Source organism: Phaseolus vulgaris, chromosome 3 (genome assembly GCF_051622355.1).
Source record: "Phaseolus vulgaris cultivar YP4 chromosome 3, ASM5162235v1, whole genome shotgun sequence".
Classification (NCBI taxonomy): Eukaryota; Viridiplantae; Streptophyta; class Magnoliopsida; order Fabales; family Fabaceae; genus Phaseolus; species Phaseolus vulgaris.
In genome coordinates, this window is record NC_143500.1 from 30,892,951 (window position 1) to 30,916,638 (window position 23,688).

The 23,688-nt window shown below is 33.3% G+C and overlaps 2 protein-coding genes across 2 annotated transcripts; both read left to right on the top strand.

Annotated features, from left to right (window-relative positions):
• Positions 1-1,047: 1,047 nt before the first annotated feature.
• LOC137807001 (uncharacterized) lies at positions 1,048-18,579 on the top strand. The gene is made up of 24 exons (XM_068607411.1): positions 1,048-1,613; positions 4,103-4,183; positions 5,977-6,076; positions 6,200-6,284; positions 6,385-6,434; positions 6,660-6,739; positions 6,988-7,047; positions 7,442-7,541; positions 7,632-7,709; positions 7,863-7,930; positions 8,048-8,116; positions 8,198-8,275; positions 8,359-8,454; positions 10,028-10,098; positions 10,612-10,689; positions 10,796-10,889; positions 12,894-12,992; positions 15,617-15,834; positions 15,916-16,030; positions 16,644-16,775; positions 16,850-16,957; positions 17,026-17,135; positions 17,225-17,326; positions 17,408-18,579. The coding sequence occupies exons 1-24, from the start codon at positions 1,569-1,571 to the stop codon at positions 17,934-17,936; spliced, it is 2,646 nt and encodes an 881-aa protein (XP_068463512.1). The 5' UTR covers positions 1,048-1,568; the 3' UTR covers positions 17,937-18,579.
• A 3,555-nt stretch (positions 18,580-22,134) lies between these two features.
• Positions 22,135-23,688, top strand: LOC137807002 (uncharacterized). The gene is made up of 2 exons (XM_068607413.2): positions 22,135-22,279; positions 22,483-23,688. The coding sequence occupies exon 2, from the start codon at positions 22,569-22,571 to the stop codon at positions 23,346-23,348; it is 780 nt and encodes a 259-aa protein (XP_068463514.1). The 5' UTR covers positions 22,135-22,279; positions 22,483-22,568; the 3' UTR covers positions 23,349-23,688.

The following is a 23,688-nucleotide window of genomic DNA, read 5'->3' on the forward strand; positions in this document are numbered from 1 at the left end:
TGACAAAAACCTCTTATTATATATTTTTAAAATAATAAAATAAAACATTAATATAAAGATAAAATGAAAAAGTAGACATGTACACCAAAAGAATGGTTAAAAAGAAAAAGGAAATCCTTTTTATATATAGATATAAATAGAATATTTTACAAATTTATAATTATTTAAGTTATATTAAAAGAAACATACATACGTTAAAATTCTTTCATAACCATAAAAGTGGACATTGATTTTATCTCTCTCACACAAACATATATATATATATACCAAACTTGTCATTATACACTATAATATTACAGTCAAAAGTTATTTGAAAAACAATATTACTGTCAAAAGTTATTTGAAAAACAATATTACAGTCAAGTTTATTTGAAAAAACAATATTACAGTCAAAAGTTATTTGAAGTAAGTAGGTAGTTGATTATTTATGATTAAAATTATTAATATATTTTTAATTAATTATTTTTTCAATAATATAAATTATCTTTTAGTTAAAAAAACCCTACTATCTAACATTTGTGATGCCAAATAAATATTAGATAATTCTAAATTTAACCTATAAAAATATTAGTCTAAAGTATTGTTGTGAACTAAGTTATTCACTTATTTGGTTGTTAGTTTCTTAAACCCTACCTTAATCCATCCTCATAGTTCATTGCTCATATAATTTTCTAAAAAAAAAATACTACTTTGTTAACATGGTTCTAACTCATGATAGAAGAATATATGATTCTTCTTATATTTAATTGATATAGTTTTAAGGATAACTAGATTTGATCACTCTTAACATATATGATAAATAATCTTAATTAATAATTTATATACATAAAAAATATTAAAAATATTTTAAAAAGTATAAATAATATATATATATATATTAACTTATAATTAAGTGAAAAAGTCATAATATGTATTTTTTAATTGAAGAAATAGAAACAAATCAGTTATATTTTAAATGATTTATTATTTATTTTAGTTTTCATTTTTTCACGCAGTCCTATTTTTTTCGCAAAGGTAAAGGAGCAGTGACGTGAAAGTTGAAAACACAGGAACCATAGTAGCGTGACCGTGTAAACGGTCTGCGTTCGCTCGGTTAATCGTTTTTTTTTATAGTTTTTCCAAAATTCCAAACAGTCCTAATAGCTATGCCATGTGATTAAATTGCGAAAGAAAGAAGCGCGCAATCGCACGGATCGCACTGAAGTCAATGGTCCAGTAGTAATTTTTGCGAAACCTAAAAGGGCATTAACGTGATTCCACGCTATTAATTCAATACGTTAAGAGTTTTGCACTTCTCTATTTGCTTAATCGAAGGTCGGGGACAGTCTTGCACAGAGAAAAATATTTAAGGGGAGAGAGAGAAGAGAGAGAGAGAGAGAGAGGAGGGAGAGGAGAAAGTTCACGCACGCTGCTATGTTGATGGCGGTTAGGGTTTCCTGCTGATCCCGCGAAACTTACTTCTTTTGCTGTAATAGTTTTCCTTCTCATTCTCCTTCTCCTCAAAAACCCTAATTCGAAGCCCCCAAGATTGAGTGTGCCCGTTCTTGCATCAATTTCGAGGAGCTGCGATGGGAGCGCCGGAGAAATCACAGGCTAACACTAATTCGATGCAGGCAAGCTTCTCTATTGTAATTTGAAACCTTATGTTTTCCCTAGAATATAGTCTCTGCAGTTTTTTCGCTTTTTCGATGTTGTTTGGACTTCGCGTTTCGATTTAATTTGTTCGGTCCTGCCGTGCTTCCTCCTTTGCGTGGTTTCTTAAACAACTTATTTCGGAAGTTTCTATGTTGTATGCAATCCGTTTTTTTTTGTAGTGACGGATCCTTATGCTTTTGTGTGGTTTGTATTGTAGCAAGTTCATCACATAAGGTATTGACTTTGAATCGTCTAGGACTGGTTACCAATTGAAACATGGTTCGGTCCTTTTTGGTATTGGAGAATTGGGATTGTTCGGTGCCAATTAAAGTATCCAAGCAAGTAGGCTAGATATACACTTCTTGTTATATCAATATCGGGTTATAATTTATTGGAAACTGTCCCCTGGAATTAGGATGTTAGAAATTGAAATGAAGGGTAAGAATATAGTTTTTGCTTTCAGACCTTGTCTTGGAGGTTATCACGGTTGGGCCATGCTCTTTTGAGCTGTAGTTATTAGACAAGGATCCAGCAGTGTTGGAATGTTTGATTTGAGATACTTGAATATGCGCTGACTTATTTGAGCCTGAAATGAATTTTTTATAGATCCCAGAGTTTTGGCTGCAATTTGGTTGGATAGTATTTTCCGTTTGAATTTTTATAGGAGGGGTTAGAATTTGGGCAGTTGTTGTATTGTCACTGCGCAGTGGGCTAGTTATGGTTTTGTGCTCCAATTTATGGTCTTCTTATGATTTGTCGCTGTTAGCTTGGTTGGTGGTCACTAAATGTACAAAGCATTTTTTTTTCCAGCGAGTTACTTGCACTCATTTCCCTTTTTACTTTTTTCAACCTTTTGATTGTTAATACCCTGTATTCAGCTTGCGGTGTTGTGTTTGGTACCACCTTCTTTTCGGAGTTGAAATTATACGCAGTTCACTGTATCAATCTTTGACGTGAATTGTAATACCTTAAGCACATCAAGAGAAGCCAATCGGAAAGACTAGTTCATTAGGTGGAGTCTCATGGCTTAATTATTAGTTTGGTACATTGAGCTTCCTATCCTACTCAATATGAGACTCATAACAGGATACTTGATAGTGTGTTCTTAATATTGTTGATTGTTTCCCTAGTGATTAATGGGATCCTACTTACCTCTAAAAATATACTCATATATCCGTTTTTTATTGTTTCTGTGGAATTTTAATTGGATTTTTATGTAGTTGTTTGTCTTTTGGCTCGTTTTCCTTAAGCTACTTGTTCTGCTCATGAGTAGTGGTCAGTTGTTTAGTTTACCTTTTTTAAGAATTTATCAATCAATTTCATTAATAATCAAAATTCAATTGTTGTAAACTAATAAAACTGATTTTATATTGCAAAACACTCTCATTACAAGTGAGGAAAGAAGATCCTATCTGGTATTAGTATTCTCATATTAGGTATGTTCAAACTCTGATTATATTAGAATTTAAGTAAGTATTAACAAAATCCAGAATACGACATTCAGTATCCTTTGAGTCCTGCATTGAGTAGAACGGGAAGCTTGATGTAATAAACTATTAATTAAATATATTAAAATATTGGTACCCAGTAGTATTATATTTATCTTTTCAGTGCTTGAATGTTGGTTTTATTGCAAAACACACCCTTAGTACAACTGAGGAAAGTAGTTCAAATGGTGTTCGTGTTCTCATGTGAGGCATGTTCAAACTTTTTTTTACATTTCAGTAACATTTTTTCTCGTGCCAATTTACTCAAACAGTTAGGACTATTTGAAAATAACAAAATTGTCTCCTTTGATATTTACAGCTTAACTTGAAAAGATACCTGAGTACTTTTTTGAGAGAATTTATTGCAAATGGTGTTTGTTGATAAATTAGGAAGCCCAAACATTATCCACTTGGTCTTCAGAACTGAAGACAGGAAATGAATAGTTTTGGACTGAGGATGCATAATAATGATAATATTGATTTTCAGTGCTTCATGCTTATTAACTACTATCAACTTGGAAGAAAGATTATTTCATAATACTGTATAATTTCAGTTTATATTTCCTTTCTTCTTTGCTCGTTCCAATTTTGGAAGTGTGGGCATTCTTGTTTTATTTGGCTCATACAAAACATTTTCCTTTTTGGCCTTTTTTCATCTGCTAGTTGCTTCACATTCTTTATAGCAAAGCATTTACATTGTTTTTTTAATCAATTCATTATAATTTAAATTTCACAGATTCAATAACATGAATAATATTTTCACGAGACAGCAGTTGTCTGCTTAAGATGTATGCATGTAGTTTATTGGTTTTGTTTGTACTTATATTGTAATATTGTAATACAATTTGTGTATTTTGAATTTCTGACATGCAATATGCTCTTATCAACCTTTGCTTCTGTATTGCTTTGCTATAGTATGTGGTTATGAAGGAAGTATGATAATTTCTTTTTACTTAATCTATCTCCTAATTGGATTTCAGCGTGTCAAGGTATATCGACTGAATGATGAAGGGAAATGGGATGACCAGGGTACTGGTCATGTCACTGTTGATTATCTAGAGGTTTGTAAGTCTTGTTTGATTCTTTGAAGCTTTAATTTGTGATATGACAGCTTGGTTAATGGCATCAGTTAATCCGAGTAGCTTGCTACACCTAGTGGTAAAAAAGCTTTTGATCATAAGATCCTAAGATCCTACAAATTCATGATCTATTGATCTTATACACACACATACATATGTTTGATTAATAAGAAAACACAGACTTCAAGTCATTGGAAAATACTTGCATAAACTTAAGTTCATAATCTATAAGGTTATAACTCGAAGCTAGTAACTCAAAGTATGACGTTTTTGAAACTCAAGAACACAAATTAAAGTCTATAAATAAATATATATATATATATATATTATCATATCTAAAATGTTGTTATAGTAAAAAAAGTGACCTTCCATTTGATATTCGTTTGGTCCATCATCCTAATTCTCCAATTAGCAGCATCACTGATGTTCTTTGCACCTTTGTCTTGAACTGTGTTGTTATCTTCAATTTGGAGCATCCCCATCCAAGTTGTCCACATCGAAACTTTGTTGTCTCCATCATCATTTTCCACAATTGAGTCATTGTTGGATGTAACATCATCTAGATTTTGCTTGCTCAAGATCATTCCCTTTCCTAACTTGCCTTTTTTGACCATTATTGATTTAGCATAGTTAATACAACACCATTCACTGATTCTTGCTTTGATCAGTTTCTCTTTTGGTGTGGACCTAAACAAAAGCAAATGGAATTAAGATTTAAGATGAAAAAGATTAGAGTAGTAGGTAATTTTAAAAAGACTAACAGAGGATTGTAATGTTCACTGTTTTCAAAATGTTAACATATTGAAACTCAGTTATGTTCACACCAAGAGGAATTGCAAGTATACATGTCAAGCTTAATTTCCAATTAACTTTTTGAAAATACGAATGTTCATCTCCATAAGACTCCCATGGTCCCACCAATTTGTTGGAATCTTTTAAACTATCATTCTTGATAAAGGACCACCAAACTGAGTTGGTCCTTCTAAATGTCAAGTTGGATATCAAACCTTATGTTGTTTTCAGGATCAACCCCATCCTTGTCAGACAATGTATTCATATAGTCACACCTAGATTATAGTGTTGTTGAGGGTTAATAAAATAGTCTGCAACATGTGAAGGATTTTGAATGGAAGAAAGTTGGGTGCACCATGATCACATGGGTGGACTGTTAGTCTTAAATGGAGATTAGACTATAAAATAGTTTATGTCAAAAGCCTTTGCACCTTCAATTATATGTGAACTATCTTCTTAAACCTCAATTATGCTATAATCCTGTCTGTGAAGCGGGCTAAACCATAATAGCTAATGAATGGACTGATTACATAATCCAGCATGTCAATTTCACCAATTTCAGATGCTGCATGCAAGACAGCTCACATAAGACACTGAAGATTGTTGAATTGCATAACCCCTTGATCTGGTGCATGATTTAAACTACCATGGAGCCTTTTATCTATCATTGAATCAGGAAGTTAAAAAATTATCTCTTTTTAAATACACATTATTTTGAAGAATTGGTGAAAGTATTAATTTTATTGGTGAACTCTGCTTTCTTGTAATATCTGAGGACCAGTTCATCTTCAGATTTCCCCACGATAAAATATTTGTGATGTAGAGTAATATGGTTTGGGTATTAACAAAATATGTTCTCATTAGATATTACTGCATGTAAATGCATATAATTTATACCTGTTTTTTTTTTCCTTTTCTCTTTTATTAGACAAACTTTGAGATTCCTTGCATTGAAAATAATTGAAGTATAAATCTTAATGCAGCGATCAGAAGAGCTGGGCTTATTTGTTTATGATGAAGATGATAATGAGACCATACTTTTGCATCGGATCAGTTCTGATGATATTTATAGGAAACAAGAAGGTAGTTGGTAGCTTTTATGCTTCCTCCCTCTCTTTCTCAATAAGGGGAAATTGTCATTCATATTTATCTTGAAAATAAGGGGTTGTTGTGTTATCAGTTTGATGGATGCTTTTTGTTCTTCAGATACAATCATCTCATGGAGAGATCCAGAATATGCTACAGAACTGGCACTTAGTTTTCAAGAGCCTAGTGGTTGCTCTTACATATGGTTTAAAACTTAACTTATGATTGTCTATTAAGTTGCGTTTTTCTGGGTTTTGTTTCTGCTGCTATATATTGAGCTTAATTAACATACATGTTTTGTTTAGGGACCATATTTGCAACGTGCAGAGGAATATGCATTTTAATACATTAAATAGTAAGTAATGCAAATTTAATCTCATTACTAGCTAGCTCTCTGTAGGATGTGCTTCTGTTTTGTGTCAATATTTGAGAGTTCAAAAGATCACCTACGCAAATTATTTCCCACGAGCTAGTTTTAGCTTCTGCAACAAAGGAATGTAATATATACTGCTGATTGGGTTGTTTATGTACTTGTTTATGGGTTTATTGACTAAGTTTGATTATTTATGCTGGATATCAGGTGAGCCATTTCACAGTGTCAATAGTGAACCAAGGGAGTTGCCTGCTGTTGAGCTGTCAACACTTCCTTTGATTTTAAAGGTTTGGACATGATGTTAATCTTACTGTGTTTTTCTTAAAAAGTGGGTCTTTAAACCTAACATAATATAACAAAACCAGCTTGTAAGGAGAGGTTTGCACCCATTTGTATATTATAAATTGGTTATATTTATAGTGAATGTGGGATCTCCAACATTTTTTGTTTATATCTTTCTAGAATAGTAACTATACACGCATGCATACCATTATAACTTAATATATTTTCATTGTTTGTTTCTTTTGGTTTGCAGACTGTGGTTGACACTGGCTTTGCAGATCAATTGCGGCTTACAGAACTAATATTAAGTGATGTAAGCTAACATAAAATTCTGGTAATTGTGCATGTTTTGTCTTCATTGGGTACACTGGTGACCTTCAATTTGCATAATTTGGTGATCTCTCCTCTCATTCATTTAAGTCTCAATCTTTGATTGCAAACCTGTGCTTTTCGTACAATGATTTATAGATTTTTTTATTGATGTTTTGGTTAGAGAGTTTACTGTAATGGTGCATATGACAGACCCAGGACAGTCTTTATCCCAGTTCCTATATATAATCAGACTCACTCTAATTTTAACATCATAGTTGTTCATATAATGCATGTCATAGTTGTGCTATCATATCATGCTGTCACATTGAGCTGCACCCCCTACTCTTCTAGTATATATGTGTGTGCATTCTTTTTAATTGGTGTTTATATTGCAGCAAGAGTTTTTTCAGAAGCTGATGGAAGTATTCAGAATGTGCGAAGACTTGGAAAATATTGATGGCCTTCACATGATTTTCAAAATAGTCAAAGGGATTGGTCAGTATTCAATTTTACACCATTTTTATTTGGATCCTGATTTTGTCAATTATGTTTCATTAATTCTAGTGATATGTTTCTGCATTGCAGTTTTGCTAAATAGTCCAGCAATTTTTGAGAGAATTTTTAGTGATGACTTTATAGTGGACATTATTGGTGCCCTCGAGTGTAAGTGTTTAATCTTTATTTCATGTCTATTCTCTGTTGTTTTGCTTTAATATTTTATAATAATTTGTTGGTAGAATTTAGGGCTAATAGAGGTTTAAATTTGATGTAAGTGATTTAGACAATTTCTGAACCACTTGTTTTAGCAATATGCAGATGATCCAGAGCTTCCCCGTGTTCAACATCATCGGAAATTCTTAAAGGAGCATGTTGTTTTTAAGGAGGTATGACATGCTATTTCTTTTTTATTTTTTGGAGAGCTGCAAGTTAGGTGGATCTTTACTCTGTAGATGTCATAGGAATTTTGTTCCTAATAATATGTTGCCTGTTTTCTCTTGTAGGCTATACCTATAAAAGATCCTGTTGTGCTGTCAAAGATACATCAGACATATAGAGTTGGTTTTTTGAAGGTTTGGGTTTTCATTATTATGCTTTCATGGCTGATTGCTTTCCTCTTCAATATGATTTTTACCTTCCCTTCTCACTTTCAGGATGTTGTTCTGGCGAGATTATTGGATGAGGGTATTGGTGCAAATCTTAACTCCATAATACATTCAAACAATGCCTATGTAAGATTTGGTTGTAAAAGAATGGAGACATATCATTAGTTTTGTGAATGTTGTCTTTATGTTTTTTGCGCTGTTTTTTTTAGGTTGTCTCTTCATTGAAGGATGACAGTACATTTATCCAGGAGTTGTTTGCTAGGTTAAAATCAGGCACCACAACTCAAGAATCCAAGAAGAATTTGGTAAGCCTTGTTGAAGATATTGTTTTATCTGCTTTTCCTTTTTTATACTCATAAGAAAGCTGTTCCTCCTTGTGGGCCTGATCTCTTACTACTATGATATGAGTGATTGAGGGGGATTGATTTTTCATAACATTCCCTTCCACTTGCATTTTGTACTGTAGACATAGATCACCATCCCTTGAGTTTGGGTTCTTTCCCTTTCCATCCCTATTATGACCCCTCATCTAATAAACAAACTTATATACAGCAGTGCTACTGTACAATTCCATCATGATGTTATATCATATTTGAATTTGTTCCTGCTTGATGATGTATCTTATTACACATTTTCAGTCATATGGTCTTATCTGGTTAAATTTTACATTTTCACTTGTAAAAGAAATAGAATCCCTGTAAATGGTCTATTTCTGTTTCATTTACTCCCCCTAATCAGCTTATATGGTTAAAAACTTTGGAAAATATAGTTTGTCTTGAGTCATGTTTTCTATAGTTAATCAATGTAAGTACTACTGGTGTGGAACACCTTGTGCTTCACTTTCAGATTTCCTTGAACAATGCATGTCCTTTGTTGCTGGCTACTGTCTACTCTAGTAAAGGTTTTCCTATTCTACAGTCTTCAGCTTGATCACAAAACCAAGTATACGAACCTGTTAAGTTCAAACCATTGAAGAATGTGTTGCTATAAAGTGAAACCATGTAATCTAAAGTGTTTTTAGTTGCAGTGGTTGTAACCAATGCTACTAAACCCGACTAAGCTTGGCCTGCTGAACTGGTTTGACTATGAAACAGTTCAATGACCGGTTCCGTTTAGATACTGGACCGGGTGTGCTAATGAATCGACAGTGATGTCATCAATCCATACATAAACTGAATTGAACTGGTGCAAATTGTCTGAGCCCACTGGATATTCTTGGGTTCCAAGCCCTTCTGCATATTGTAGTCATAATGGTCAGATATAACTTATAAGTGCAAGCATGTGCATGTGAACCAGATTTAACTAGTGCAAACTACCCCTGACAAAAGGGTTTGTCATGGTGCAAGGCCTTTTGCAGTCATGTTGTTTTCGTTGTTGCTTGCTACAGTCACAGTAAAACATAAGTGCAAGTATGTTTGTAATTGCATTATGCTGTAGGTTGGTTGTCAAGCATGTACGAGTGCAAATACTTGTAGGTTCTTGTGTCTTACATGTAAGTACAACAAGCAGCAACAACAAGGGCTTATCTCCCTTGGAAATTTTGATTAAATTGATCAAATGATGCCATTCAGCACAAATGAAACGAAAATAGTGAAGTGCTTTGTTTATTCTTCACATTCCTTTTCTTCCAAAATAGGCATGTAAATCAATATGCAGCATAGTAACTTCGTAGATGACCTTGCTATCTGAATAGGGTCAATGGTTTACTTTCTTTAAAATGAATCATGTCTATGTAGTGATTATCATATATATTGAGGTTATATGCTATCTTGTATGGCTATATTTCTATAGTTGGGCAAATACTGCCTTGTTTGATGCTCATAATTTCCCATAGATTCTTATTCTAAATAATGTTCTCCTCTTATGTGGTGTGAACAGGTTTATTTCTTGCATGAATTTTGTAGTTTGAGCAAGAGCTTGCAGATGGTCCAGCAGCTTCGGCTTTTTAGGTATGTTACATTTGAATGGTTTCATGAGATAGCTGGTTTTTCTACTTGTCTCTTAAAGAATGAATTTGGTTTAGCATATTAAATGAACATATGCTGCTATCTTTCCTTCCATTTGTTTTAGAGTTATTCAGTAGCTTTTAGTGGAAAACATTTTTCCTTAGTCTTCTATGAAGTATGTGACGGTGAGCCTAATTATGGTTTTTTTGACTAAGCCCTAGTAGAAAACCTGAATAACAATTTGCACACTCGGCATGGTATTTTTGTAGTCTATTCATTAGCAAGCTTTTACATGCCATATCACAACTTATCTAGCAAACTTTTGATACACTGTGATAAGTCATGTCTGTAGTAGCTTTTAAATGAAACTATTGTAGGTAATTTTTTACTACACTTTTCTGACTCGTAATACTTGTAACTGACTCATGCTGATTACATTTGTATTGCCATTTATTTATTCTAGATCCGGGCACTTATTTAATCCCATTTTTGATTTCAAATTCTGAATGTATGCAGGGATCTAATGAATGAAGGCATCTTTGACGTTGTCACCGATGTCTTACAAAGTCAAGACAAGAAGCTTGTGCTAACTGGGTATTGCTCACTTGTCATTTTGATTTGTGTAAAATTCACTTGATTATTATATTTTGTACATTCCATATGATTGCTTTCTAATATGAAATCACTGTGATGGTTGCAGCACAGATATCCTCATTCTTTTCTTGAATCAAGATCCTAATCTCTTGCGATCCTATTTTGTTCGACAGGAAGGATTTGCTCTTCTAGGACTTTTGGTATGTTTTGTATGCAACTGAGTTCACATATTTCTTCTGTGACATTCATATACATAGATTTATCAGAGATAAAAAAGCTTATAGGTGAACCTATATATAGTGTTCTCTATTGCTAAACTGCAATTCTAAAACCAGAAGTCAGTGGTTTAGTGGAGTGTTTTGTTTGTTTCTCCTATTAGTGCTGCCAACTGTTGTAGGACAAATATGTGTATTCTATGATGGTAAAACTGATGTAAGACATCAAAGAATGAATACAAGGTGTGTTATATAGTCTTACTAAAGGTTCAAAACCAAAGGAAAGAAAGTAATGACTAATCAGAGGGCTGTTTTGGTAGCATTAACTTTCAACAGTTACTGTAGAAAGGAATCTGAAGTTTTCAAGCTTTGAAACCTATAGTGAAGTTTGATTGTGTTTTTTTTTTGGTTTTTCTAAACTGTTTTGCAAAATAATTTTACAATTTTTTTGAAAAAGAAAAAAAATCTGTTTGACAGTTTGAGGTTGCAGAAGTGTTTTTTTTTTTTTCAATTTAAAGACATTTTTCTGATTTCTATTTTTTCAATAGTACAAAACTTACGTACAGTATCTGCGATACCATAAGTGCTGTTCTCCAATCAAATTTGGAGTTTTACTTTGATAACTTAAAGTTTATTAAATGTATCACATATTACTGAGGTGAAACTCTAAATATGATTGGAAAACAATATCTATGTTACCTATGGTACTATACTAAGTTTTTTCGTTTTTTAAAATAGTTGATAAAAGTATTATGCCAAACTTTTTTTTAGTTGCAAAACCTAAAAACTGTTTTTGCTGACGGCTATTAAAGAAGCCCTAAATATCCTTGAAATTGGTATTGTTTAAAGATTAAAGGACATCTTACAATTTTAAAATCATCCGAGTAGGATAGTTCAGTTCAGTGGAATTGGTTTCTGAATCCTGCGTTTGGAAGCAACTCAAGATTTGAAAATTCAGTTCTTCCTAGAATCGGTAAATGAACTTTTTGAAATTTGAATATTGTTTCATTTCTGACTTGGGGAAATTCTGGCTCTGACTGACAACCACATTGATAAGGATTAGAAGAGGCCTTCTTTCCATTGATCTAATCCTTGGTTCATTATTCTTCTATTAAACTTTCTACTTATTCTTTAACTCTGCCGCATCTATGGGTTGCAGATTGTTCTGTTTTCCTGTGAGATATAAAGCCCCAATCAGATGTTCCAATTCCAGATATACATAAGTGGCTGGAAATCCATAATAAGTAGGATACCTGTTAAGTGATTCATTGCAGTGATGTTTCTTTGAGTTTAGTTCAAACCAATTTGGGGGAGATAATATATAGTTCCTTGGTTTTAAATTTAGTGTGGAAAAATGCAGTTGCCGACGTACATACTCTCGCGTGCACAAACTAATGAAACTGTAATGCTTCTGCGTTTTTGATTGCATTTCTGGGAATATGAAAAATTCTGAAATTTAATACATATTTGTTTAAATAAGTTATCAAAACGATTCTGAAGTTTGTTGTAACTTTAATTAGTTATGCTTTAGATTATGTTTGTGTCTTCATGACCTTTTCTTGTTAAAAAATAAAAATTAATAACATGTATTGAATTTTGAGTAGTCTGTTTTTATCTGAGCATTTACATATTTTTATTACAAACTACTTGTGTTGTATCCACTACCTTTAGATAAAGCAGCCACACCATGTCCTTACTCTGGAACTAATTAAAATCTAATTATTGGGAGGCATAATATTGAAGAGAAAAGAGTTGTAACGAACTGACCGTGTAACAACTAATCACAATGGTTGTAACAGGCAACTAACTAACTAAATCAGTTACAGCAATGTTATGGATACCCTTTATTTGATACAATGGACTCGCCCACCATATGTGATTTATGGATACTATCCACTTAGTTTCTATATTTACTAGTTGATTTGTTATATATCTAGTTATGGTTTATTGGGAAGGCTAGCCCATTTCATATTTATTACTTTTACACAGGTTAAAGGAATGCTAACAGATTTTGAAGAGAACATGCACTGCCAGTTTCTTGAAATTCTTCGCAATTTATTGGACTCATGCACATTGTCTGGATCTCAGGTTCATGATTTCTGCTATTTTCTGGAGCCTATCAATTCTTACCTTGCTGCTTGGAACTTCTTGTTGTATGATCCATATTTTTCTTGACTGATATATTTATGTCTGTGTTCCTTTGTAGTTGTTAATTTTTAGTGCCTCATCTTTGATAAAAAATTTATTAAAACTCAATTCTTTGACTTAAATTTTACATTTATATACTTTTTTATGGTGGTATTTTATTGTGATGAATTTCTTTGCTTGCTATAGTTATACTTCAATAAAAATTAATAACATGTATGAGGGGGGAGGGTGCATTTTAGACCTTACTGGTGGTGGTAGCTTTTCATTTGGAGTATGTGTTTGCCTTTTCTTTTCTAGATTTCAATGTTGTGTTCTAACTGATAGTATATTTAATCATTGGAGAATCTAGTCAGTTAAAATTAAAAGTCAGGCTGAAGTATTTTAATGGGAACCAAGTCTTTTTTCTTTCCTTGTTGACGAACCGTGATCGTGTGAACAGAGTGTGATTATTGACCTGACGAGCTTCTCTTTCGAGTTGTCTAAAAAAAGTGAAAAAAGGGAAGTTACAAGTTAAAATGTATAATAACAAATTTCATTTGGAGTTGTATATTATTAGAAAAATTTGAATAGTAACAGTCATGTTGACAGTTTCAGGGAGAAAGTGAAGAGCAGCTAGACTTTATTAAATATGTTAAGAATTGATATTTGAGAGAGAAAACTAAGCAAAAATTTTATGGAGTTGTAATTTTTTCTTGACAAAAGGAGAGAACATTTGAGTGGATCCATGTCAATTAGACACTTGACTGGAGTACATAAGTGATGAAACCCAAGATGTAAACACATTTGACCTATTTTCGTAATTCTCACTCCCTCTCTCAAGCTGGAGGAGACAAGAATTATGTGTGTACAAGCAATTTGAGGTCCTCTTAATGACTTGGTGAATACATTTGTCAATTGTTCATTTGATTTTACAAAGCTAGTTGTAATATTATTTTCTATTAAGATCTTCTACCTAATAAATTCACAATTTATTGAAATATATTTGGTGATCATGGGATATTGAATGAGGCAATATGATAGGCAAGCCGATTATGATCAATGAAACATACCAAACCTCAATTCCTTAAGCAACCATTTGAGTTCACATGTAGCAGTTTAAGCACTGCAGTGAGGCCATTAAAGGGAAGCCGAGAAGGGTGAGAATTGGCATGTATAACTTTCTCAAGTTCTGGAACTGCCTCATCTGAAGGGTGCAGTAATTGGGATGACAGGAAAATATCACAATTCTGGACTGGGTACATAAGGATTTTCACTTAACAGAAATATTTCAACTTTGGCATTTGTGGGCAAAAAATAGATGGAGGTGGTTGCAATTTTGGTGTGTAAAGCCCCATTTAACATACTAACAATTGATGGAAAATTCCATCTGTTGCATCAATGTGAAAGAGAAACAATTAAGATGAGTGATTTGGGAGATACTGAAGCCCTAAATGAAGATGGTGAGGTTGTCTTACAAACAATGGGAGATATCTATTGTGATGGATTGGTTGTTGATACAGGTACAAAAACCTCTTTCGAGATGATAATGGTTTTTCTCTTGGCTGCGTTTGCAGTGAGCTTGGGAGGTTGCTCTATACACGTGCAGCAGAGTTGTGAATTTTTCATGGTTTAGAATTGGCTTGGTGTAGAGGCTTTTGTAAGATTGTGATTTATTCGGATTCTCAGATTGCCGAGGTTGTTAGCTAACAGATTTTGTCACTTGTACCCTTGTTACACCTTGGTTAAAGTTACCCTGTTAATCAATTTAAGGTGGTCACGGGATTTGCCATCATGTTTTATGTGAGGTTTATTAGGTTGCAGATGCCTTGGCTATGTTTAATTGGGTCTTGAATTTCCAAAACTTAATTGCTGATGTGCCTCCCGATTTTTTCTCTAATTCCTTCAAGGCATTCTAGATGTTTCTTGTCTTGAATAAATTATTCAGTAACAATAAATGAGTATGGAGAGTTTATTGATATCGAGGTGGATAAACATACCGGGGAAGAATTAGTTTCATACTTTCAGCCTTACGGACAAGGCAGATTTTCAGCAGGAGGTGACTGGGAATTTAAATTTAAGGGCATCTATGATAGTTATTGGCAGTAGGAACAGACAGATAGTTATATACTAAAACATGTAATACTAACTGTTTTAAGGGGTTATTAGAATATGATGACTGTCATGTTGATAGTTTATGGAGAAAGTTAGGAGCAGTTACATTTTATTTAATTTATAGTAGGGAGGTGGATGTGTTATCTTTTAATTTGGACAGTGAAGTCATCTAAGAATCTTTTTGACTATGTGAAAGCAAATGCTGCTGTACTTCGTGATATAGAAATAGTATTTTTCAATTTATCAGCTGGTGTTATATCAAATTTTCTTGCTTTGCATTTTGAAGTCAACATACTAAGTTTTGTTTGTGCAGGGATAAATTTTGAATGTTGAATTATATTTTATATTATATCTGCTGAATTGTTGGAAAAACTTGTCGGTTAAAGTTTCATGTAAGATGAAGTCTATTTCTATGTCTGTATGATGGGTAATACTAGAACTTGTTTTATTGACATTTTAGTTTTCTCTGACAGAGGGACACTATTATTGACATATTCTTTGAGAGGCATTTGGGGCAATTGATTGAGGTTATAACAGCATCTTGTCCTTCAGAAAATACTGCTGATGAAAGTGACAAATCAGTAGGTCCTGGGCGAAGTGCTCATCGTCAGGATGGGACAAAGCCGGAGATACTATCAAACATATGTGAATTACTATGCTTTTGTGTCCTACATCATCCTTACAGAATAAAGTACTTTCTTGTTGCTCTTCAGTATTAGTTGATTTTGTACTGTTAAGCATGAAAGTTATGTTTATGGTTTGCTGTTTTCAGGTGTAACTTTCTTCTCAATAATGTGTTTGAAAAAATATTGCTATTGACCCGGAGAGCAGAAAGATACTTAGTTGTTGGTGCTGTCCGATTTGTTCGAACTATTCTCTCGCGCCATGTAAGTTTAAATTACCATGACTTGAAGAATTAATCTGATTATGTTACTGTTCAAAGGGGGGGGGGGGGGGGGGGGGGGGGGGGGGGGGGGGTGTTGTTCCCATATGTAGACCAATGCCTGTTATTACATTCTTATGATAGAGCTAAGTTAAAAGTTTCAAATCTGTCCAAATAAAAGGTGATTGAGAAATAAATCTGGACACAAGTGCAAGAAAATAAAGGACAACTTTTACTGTTTCATTATGAATTGTGGAGATAATGCCAACTGGTGCACGAAGGCAAGAAATTTACTTGTTTTTGTGGTAGATATCACAGTTTTGTCAACTGCCTTGATGGCCTGGTTTGGCAATTTAGGGGGTTCTGTCTTTTGTATTGTCACCATGACATCTGCAATGGCAGCTGTATATCATGAAACTGACTTGCTGTAAAAGCCTGGAAAGAGTTTAATGTTTTTCTCATTTAAATATACTTCATCATAATTGTAAAAATCACGTGATTTGTGAATTGTATTGAATGGTTCCTTATTTTCAAGGTTAATGTTTTTCCTTAAAAAAACAGTTCATTTCTCTGCTTTACTTTTATATCATCTAACAATTTGGTGTGTTAAACTGCAGGAAGAGCAATTGATAAATTATGTTATTAGGAATAATGTTCTCAAACCAATCATTGATGCCTTTGTTTCTAACGGCAATCGCTACAATCTGCTCCATTCTGCTGTTCTGGAGCTTTTTGAGTTTATTAGGAAGGTGTGAATCTTTAATAAGTGTTGTGGATCTTAAGTGCCTCAAGAAATGTTGAACTGATACGTTGCATTGTACAGGAGAATCTGAAAGTATTGCTGAAATACATAGTTGATTGTTTTTGGGATCAGCTGGTGAAATTTGAGTATTTGGCGTCCATTCACTCGCTGAAAGTAAAATATGAGCAGGTAAACCTTTTTCTTTGAGCATGACATGTGGGTGAAACACAGGCTTGATTTTATGTGCTTGCTTGCAGTGTTTGGATAATGGTGGGACAAAAGATGTCGTTACTGTTGTGGACCTTCGTAGACGAAATGATGAGCGTGCTCTGGAGAGAGAAGAAGAACGATACTTTAACGAGGACAGGTACATTATCTTCTTTCTTGATAATTCTAGGAGATTTTCAGTTGCTTATATAACTAGCATGGGGTCTTGCTTTTCGATTATTTGATCAGTGATGAGGAGGATATTGCTTCCGCATCTGTTCCCCGGAATCAGAAGGGTCACCAGCAACCTAATCTATCCAATGGAGTTGCTTCAAGCTATTCACAGTTAAGGTAGACTTCTGTTTCTTAGTATTATGTTTAATTTTCTGTAGTCCATATGCCATAAAATTGTTTGTTCATCTTGATTTTCAGTCCAAGGTCATTGGTTGACTATGAAGATGATGAGGACGATGAAGATTACAAACCACCACCAAGGAAGCAGCCTGAAACTTCGGAGGATGATGATGGGGTATTGGAGTCTCTCAGGCTGAAGAGGAAGTTACCTTCAAAAGATAAGGAACCTGAACTTGTGAAGAAACAGAAGTTATCAAAGAATTCTAAATCTAAAGATAGTGTCTTTGCTGCCTTGTGTTCAACATTGAGCCAAGCTGCTCTACCAAGTAAGAAAACATCAATCAGCATTCAGACAAGTTCTCGAACAGTTGAGGGGAGGATGGGCTCAAGTGAAAATAATCAGGGAGATGTACAAAGTATTTCTAGAAGCAGTTCCGATAATAGCGACATTGCAGGAGAAGAGAATCACATAGAGACAGAGGCTGAAGACTCTAGAAGCTTTTCCGATTGCTTGCATGCAAAATCAGATAATATACAATTGGGTGGAGAGGAACGACCATTGGTTGCCCCAAAGTCCTCACCAGAGATGGCTGTAAATGGATCGTAAGCTTTCACTCATGCATGAAGGCAGATTATTTGTTTCATTTGACGTCTAGATTTGCTGGTGGGTAAGTGGTTCTGACTACATACATAGAGCTTTGAGACGAAGGAAATTTACCTACAAGGGGGTAAATTCTGCTTATGCGTTGCATCGAGGACGTGGGAATACTGTACAGTGCCACTATGAGGCGGGGAGATATTAATACAGCAACGTGGGTGGATATGCTCCAATTCAAAAGTTTGCTATTTTGGGCCTTTGACCTTAGTAGTTGTTTTTGTATGACATTCCTGAGAAATAATTTTCTTAATTTTCCCGTCCCCCAAATTTACCTCTTCCAGCTCATTTATTTTCAAAGTTTCTGTCAGAGTATCCAAGGTGCAAATGAGGGGTAATCATGTTAAATTGTATCCCTTCTCAGTGTTTGAACTTCATTATTGAGGGCACCAATATCTTGTCCTACACAGGTCTTCCATGTGTCTTTTTTCCTCCTTTATTTCGGTGGTGGGAAGACGTGCAGTGAGTATCCAAGGCCCTTTTTTCACTAATGTAGGGAATCGTCAACCGTTGTAAATCTATTAACCGTTGAGTATTGCAAAGAACTCTTATGCAGTTTTTCTACATCGTAACTGGATTTTACGTTGCTTGATTATTGGTGTTTGTTGATGCTGCGAACCTTGCGTTGATCTTGTATTTTCTTTTCTGTATTTCGTATTATGCCGCCTTTAGTGCTGAAACTGCAATTTTGGAATAGCCCAGTCTTTATTCTTTAATACTAATGTCTTTTTACATTTGGATTGGTTCTGATTACATGATAGATCATGGTGGACTGGGTTTGCGATTCGTAGTAAATCAGTAGTGCAACCAAAGCTATGAAGCTCAATTCATGATTTGCTTTTCTAGAAATGTAAAGTGGTCGATTTGGGGTGTTCTCATTCTTTATGATGAAGGCCAATAAAATTTGCTCGAGATGTGTCTAACCAATGTTATCTGTAAGCTACATTTTCTTTGTTTCTCGGTAAACAGTGTATTGGAATGTGAGTTAGTGTATTATAAGGGCATCAAACCTCAGTTCAATTTAATGGAACAAAGTCCAAACATGCGTAATACGTGAAAAATAGTAATGTCTTTTTGTTACTGACAAAGTAACTTATTAATCTGTTCACCAAGCACTCCCTGCCCACAAGATACAAACTGTTCTAGTCCTGCATTTGTGTGCGATACTATCTATAAAAAGTGTTGATCCTTTCGTTTAGGTGATATACCCAAAGATAGAAAAGTGCACATGATTTAGTGGAAGGATATAGACCTGCACTTTATAGGTTGTTGTGGTTAAGTAGAAAGATAATCCCGGGTCTGAGGTAATTTTCTAAGTTCAGAAACGTTGGTATCAGACATCTTTGGAAGATATTTGTGAAACTTGGAAAGATGTTCAAGCAGGTACTGTCTAAAGAGTGGTGAATGGACTCTCGATCCACGTGGCTTATACAAATTATACAAACTTTGGAAGACAAAGACCTTGTGTTCCTTGGTTTTTTAGGTTTATTCTCTCCAATGAAATTGCAACAACCTTCGTTTGTACTTTTTTAGCATTATTATTTTGCCTGATATTCTTAGTGGAAACTCATCTCAAACGGAAGTTTCTCTATGAAAATAACATATACTCTTCCATACTGATCTCTTAGCCTCTAAAGACCAACTTCATAGAATCATTTAACATTGACCAATAATTAAAAGAATGATTGTACCTTTGGATGATAGCTAGTAAGACTTTATTAACAAAAGAAAGTAGGAGAGACGGCTAAAGATACGTCTCTCTTCGATTCTGATCTATACTCACAAGTGAAACTAAATCATTTTTGACGTTGCATGAGGGAATTTTGTCTTGCTAAAGAAGTTTGACAAATCTTAACTGAACCCACTTTTTTCCTTCTTGACTGTGGATTTCAAATATTGGTTCAAATGGTACCTTCAATAATTGACCTCTTATCTTTGTGCTTGCTGTCTGTCAACTATGGAAGAGTAGGATTGAAGTTGTTTCCTAAAACAATCATTTATCAATAACTCACTTTACTCCTCTGAAGTAATATATGCTTATTCCACAGTTAGCTGGCTTCCTCCTTACAAACAATATCGTCAAAATTAACTATAATATGGTAGTAAATTTCCAAGGTTATGAGACTAATATATGTTATTTTGTCTTTCTACCATAGTCTTAGAATTAAACTTTGAGTCATAGTTTTCGGGTTAAATTCTGTCTTCAAGAGGGTTTTTCAAACTAGATTTTTGAATGTGACTCTTTAGGTGTAATTAAATGGTTGCATATTGGTTTCTTTAGCTCTAGTGCTTGTGATCGTGATCAAGGGTTATGACTATGGTAAGGTCATATAGAACCATACTTTTAGAAAAGTGAGTCAAGTGGTCAACATGCTTATTAAGCTTGATTTATCAATTCGAAGTTAGTTCTTTTTTCTTTTATTACTTTGCAATTTTTTTTATTGATGTATGTTTTACCTTATTTTTTAAAGATTTTTTGTCTTATTAAAAGAAAAAGTCACGAGTTTTCGAGACATAATTTTTTTATTAGTTTTTAATATAGTTTTTTAAGGAGGTAAAAACTTGAAGACACATTTAGAAAAACATATGTCTTGAAAACACTGACTGAATCCGAAAGATTTTCCCAAATTGAAATTAAGTCTCATTTCGTAAACACTTTTAAATGAGATTAAACTGATAAAAAGAGTTAATATGTGTCAATATTTTGTACTTTAATATTTGAATATTTGAAGTAAAACGGCTAAAAGTCCTTTCTGCTTGCGTTTTTCATGTTAAACACATTGATCAAAGTTATTATTTTAGAATTCAGATTGGAAGTTAAAATGCAAATGCAGCGATCTTTTGGAAGGCAATCATTTCATAGACTTCAAGCCCTTCCTTGGGTTTGAAATGATACATACATATAGAGAATTTTTAAAAATAATTAAAATTAAAAATGTACAAGAGTATTTTGTCTTTTTAAATTATAGAATTTTAATCTTTATTTAAAAAGGAATAATTTAAAATTTCTCATATTATCTTATTTATTAAATTCATATATTTTTTGTTTTTTTATTAACTAAATATTTATGAATTTTTTTATATTATTCAACTTTCTCATTTTTATTCGTATTTTCACACTCTGTTAATTGAAAATATTATTTCTTAACTAATTCATCTACTCACTTATGTATAAGTAATATTTTATTAGATCTTTAGAAATTTTGATGTATTTGTAATGTTTTTTTTTGTTATTGATATTAAAATCATTAAATTTATGATTTGGTACGTAGATTGATTAATTTTAATTAAAATATATTATGGTAAATGTTATTGATAAAAATTGTGCCACATGAAAAATATAGTGTATAAAAATGGAATGAGATTTTGAAAATATACTATGTAAAGTTTTGAAATTGAGATAATGTTTTATTTGATTTTGATAATTACAGATAAGCAATAAGTTTACAAACAATCGTATTGATTTTGAAAAATAGTTTACAAACACTTTTTTAAGTGTCATATTTTCTTTTATAATTTCTAAGTTTTTTTCTTCTTTTCTTAAAAGATCATCACGTTTTCTTTATTTATTTATGATGTTTATAAAAAACAAAAATTTGTCAAATACTTGTATATTTAGCTAAATTACTACTTTAGTGTCTATATTTGTATAATCCAGTAAATTTAGAATTTCAATTAAATTCCTTAACTTTTAAATTAATATAAAATTGATTTATTATATTTAAAGTTCTTGTCGATTGACGAAATTGAGGAGCTTATAATAGAAGTTTTTAATAAAATGGGAAAAAAATTCAATAAATTATAAGCACAAGGATAAAAAATAATAATGTAACCATAACTTTTCATTATAAAATATTTGTAGATTTTAAATTATTTTTTTCATTTTTTGATTGCGCATCTTATGTATTGTCCACATAATGTTTGCATTCTAATATTTTTTTGAAAACTATTTATCAAATGGAAATATTTCACAAAATTTTCTGAAACTTTTTATATAAGTTATAAAATTAATTTTTATTTTGCATAAATTTATAATAAATACTTTTATTCCAATATAATAAATATATTTTAAAATACATTATTATATTTTCTATATTTTTATAATTATTGTATTTTAAATATTTATGAGAAAAAACATAAGTCAATTCCCACGTTTTTTCCCAGTAATTACTCTAGCAATTTAACAAGCATCACTCTTTCTCTCTCACTCTCTAATATATCTTTTTTCTTTCTCTTTTCTCTTTCTCTGAACTCTGAATCAAGTATCGGAATCGGCGCATAGTGAAGGTGATGAGGTGGGTGTGTTAATTTTTTTTTTTGCTTCAATTTTTCGATGGTTCATTCCAAATGCTGTTTGAAAACGATTAAAAGAAGGAATATTATGTAGGGTTTCGATTTGTTCGATTTACTTTTTGTTACACTGTAGAACATTAGCCCTATTCTTTTGATTTTCGTAAGTTTGTAACTTGAATAAGTTTTTTTCCTGCTGTAATTACAGATGTTGGTTTTTCATAAATTGGAATTAGTTATCGGAGAATATTGATGCAACGAAGTTTATATCTCAAATTTGAGGACATATAAAACATGTCAAGTAAGAAGGAAGAGAAATCTCAGGCTGCAGCTGAAAGAATCAAAGCTGCGGCTCTGAGTGCTGCTAAGGGCCTTAGCCGTGCCCAGGCGGAAAGGGCGGCGACCGCGGCGGCTCGAAATGTCAATGCTTATGGGCAGAAGGAAGAAGGGCCTAGCAGATGGCAGGAGAAAAGAGAAGCTAAGAGGCAGATGTATCTGATGAGTACTGAGAAAGCTGTTATATTGGGTGAAAGGAAAGACTTTAAGCCTGCAATGTCGGCTTCCGGTGGGGCGGCGCAGTGCCAAAAGTGTTTCCAAAGTGGGCACTGGACATATGAATGCAAGAATGAAAGGGTTTATATTTCAAGACCTTCTCGGACACAGCAACTAAAAGACCCTAAATTGAGGGTGAATGTGTCAGAGACTCATGATTTGGATGATAGTGTTGCTGATGATGCTAAGGAGGAAAAGGCAAAAGCAAGTTCCAAACAAACCAAAAGGAAACATAGGTCTGACTCTGATTCTGGAAGTGATAGCGAGGATTCGGTTTTTGAGACTGATAGTGACAGTGGGTCATCATCTGTTACGGGATCAGATTATTCTTCTGAAAGTAGTTCAGATTGCTGTTCATCTTCTGATTCAGAGGAAGAACGAAGACGGAGGAGGAAGAAGAAGCAGAAGAGAGGAAGACGCAAGAGGTACAGTACATCATCGGAATCATCTGATTCTGCTTCAGACTCTGATTCTGATGATAAAAGCAGCCAGAGAAAGAAGAGGCATAATCGAAGGCGCTGAATGAGACTTAAGAATGTGTGCAACAACTAAGGGTTTGGTGAGCGAGGGGACAACCAAGTCCATGTATACAATCATCAAGTTTCGGCAGATATGTTGCTTGTTTATGATGTCCTTAATGTAGAATAAGCTTTGATAGATGCTAAGTTGTGCTCTTTTTCTTTTATCACTATGATCTCTTGAAGAGACTTGCAAGTTAGGTTTAATCTATCAACATTTAACTTTGTGAATGTGCTCTATATTAAAGTGAGATGTTTAAGCACTTGGATGGCCTATTGATCAAATTCTGTCATACTCAGATACTCACTTGCAATGTAATTCTTGTGTAGTTTTGAGGGTTTCA

Coding starts and splice junctions, on each gene's coding strand:
- LOC137807002 (XM_068607413.2), top strand. CDS start 22,569: ATGTCAAGTAAGAAGGAAGAGAAATCTCAGGCTGCAGCTGAAAGAATC.
- LOC137807001 (XM_068607411.1), top strand. CDS start 1,569: ATGGGAGCGCCGGAGAAATCACAGGCTAACACTAATTCGATGCAG. Junction 8,455..10,027: donor AAGAATCCAAGAAGAATTTG/GTAAGCCTTGTT, acceptor TGGTGTGAACAG/GTTTATTTCTTGCATGAATT. Junction 12,993..15,616: donor GCACATTGTCTGGATCTCAG/GTTCATGATTTC, acceptor TTTCTCTGACAG/AGGGACACTATTATTGACAT.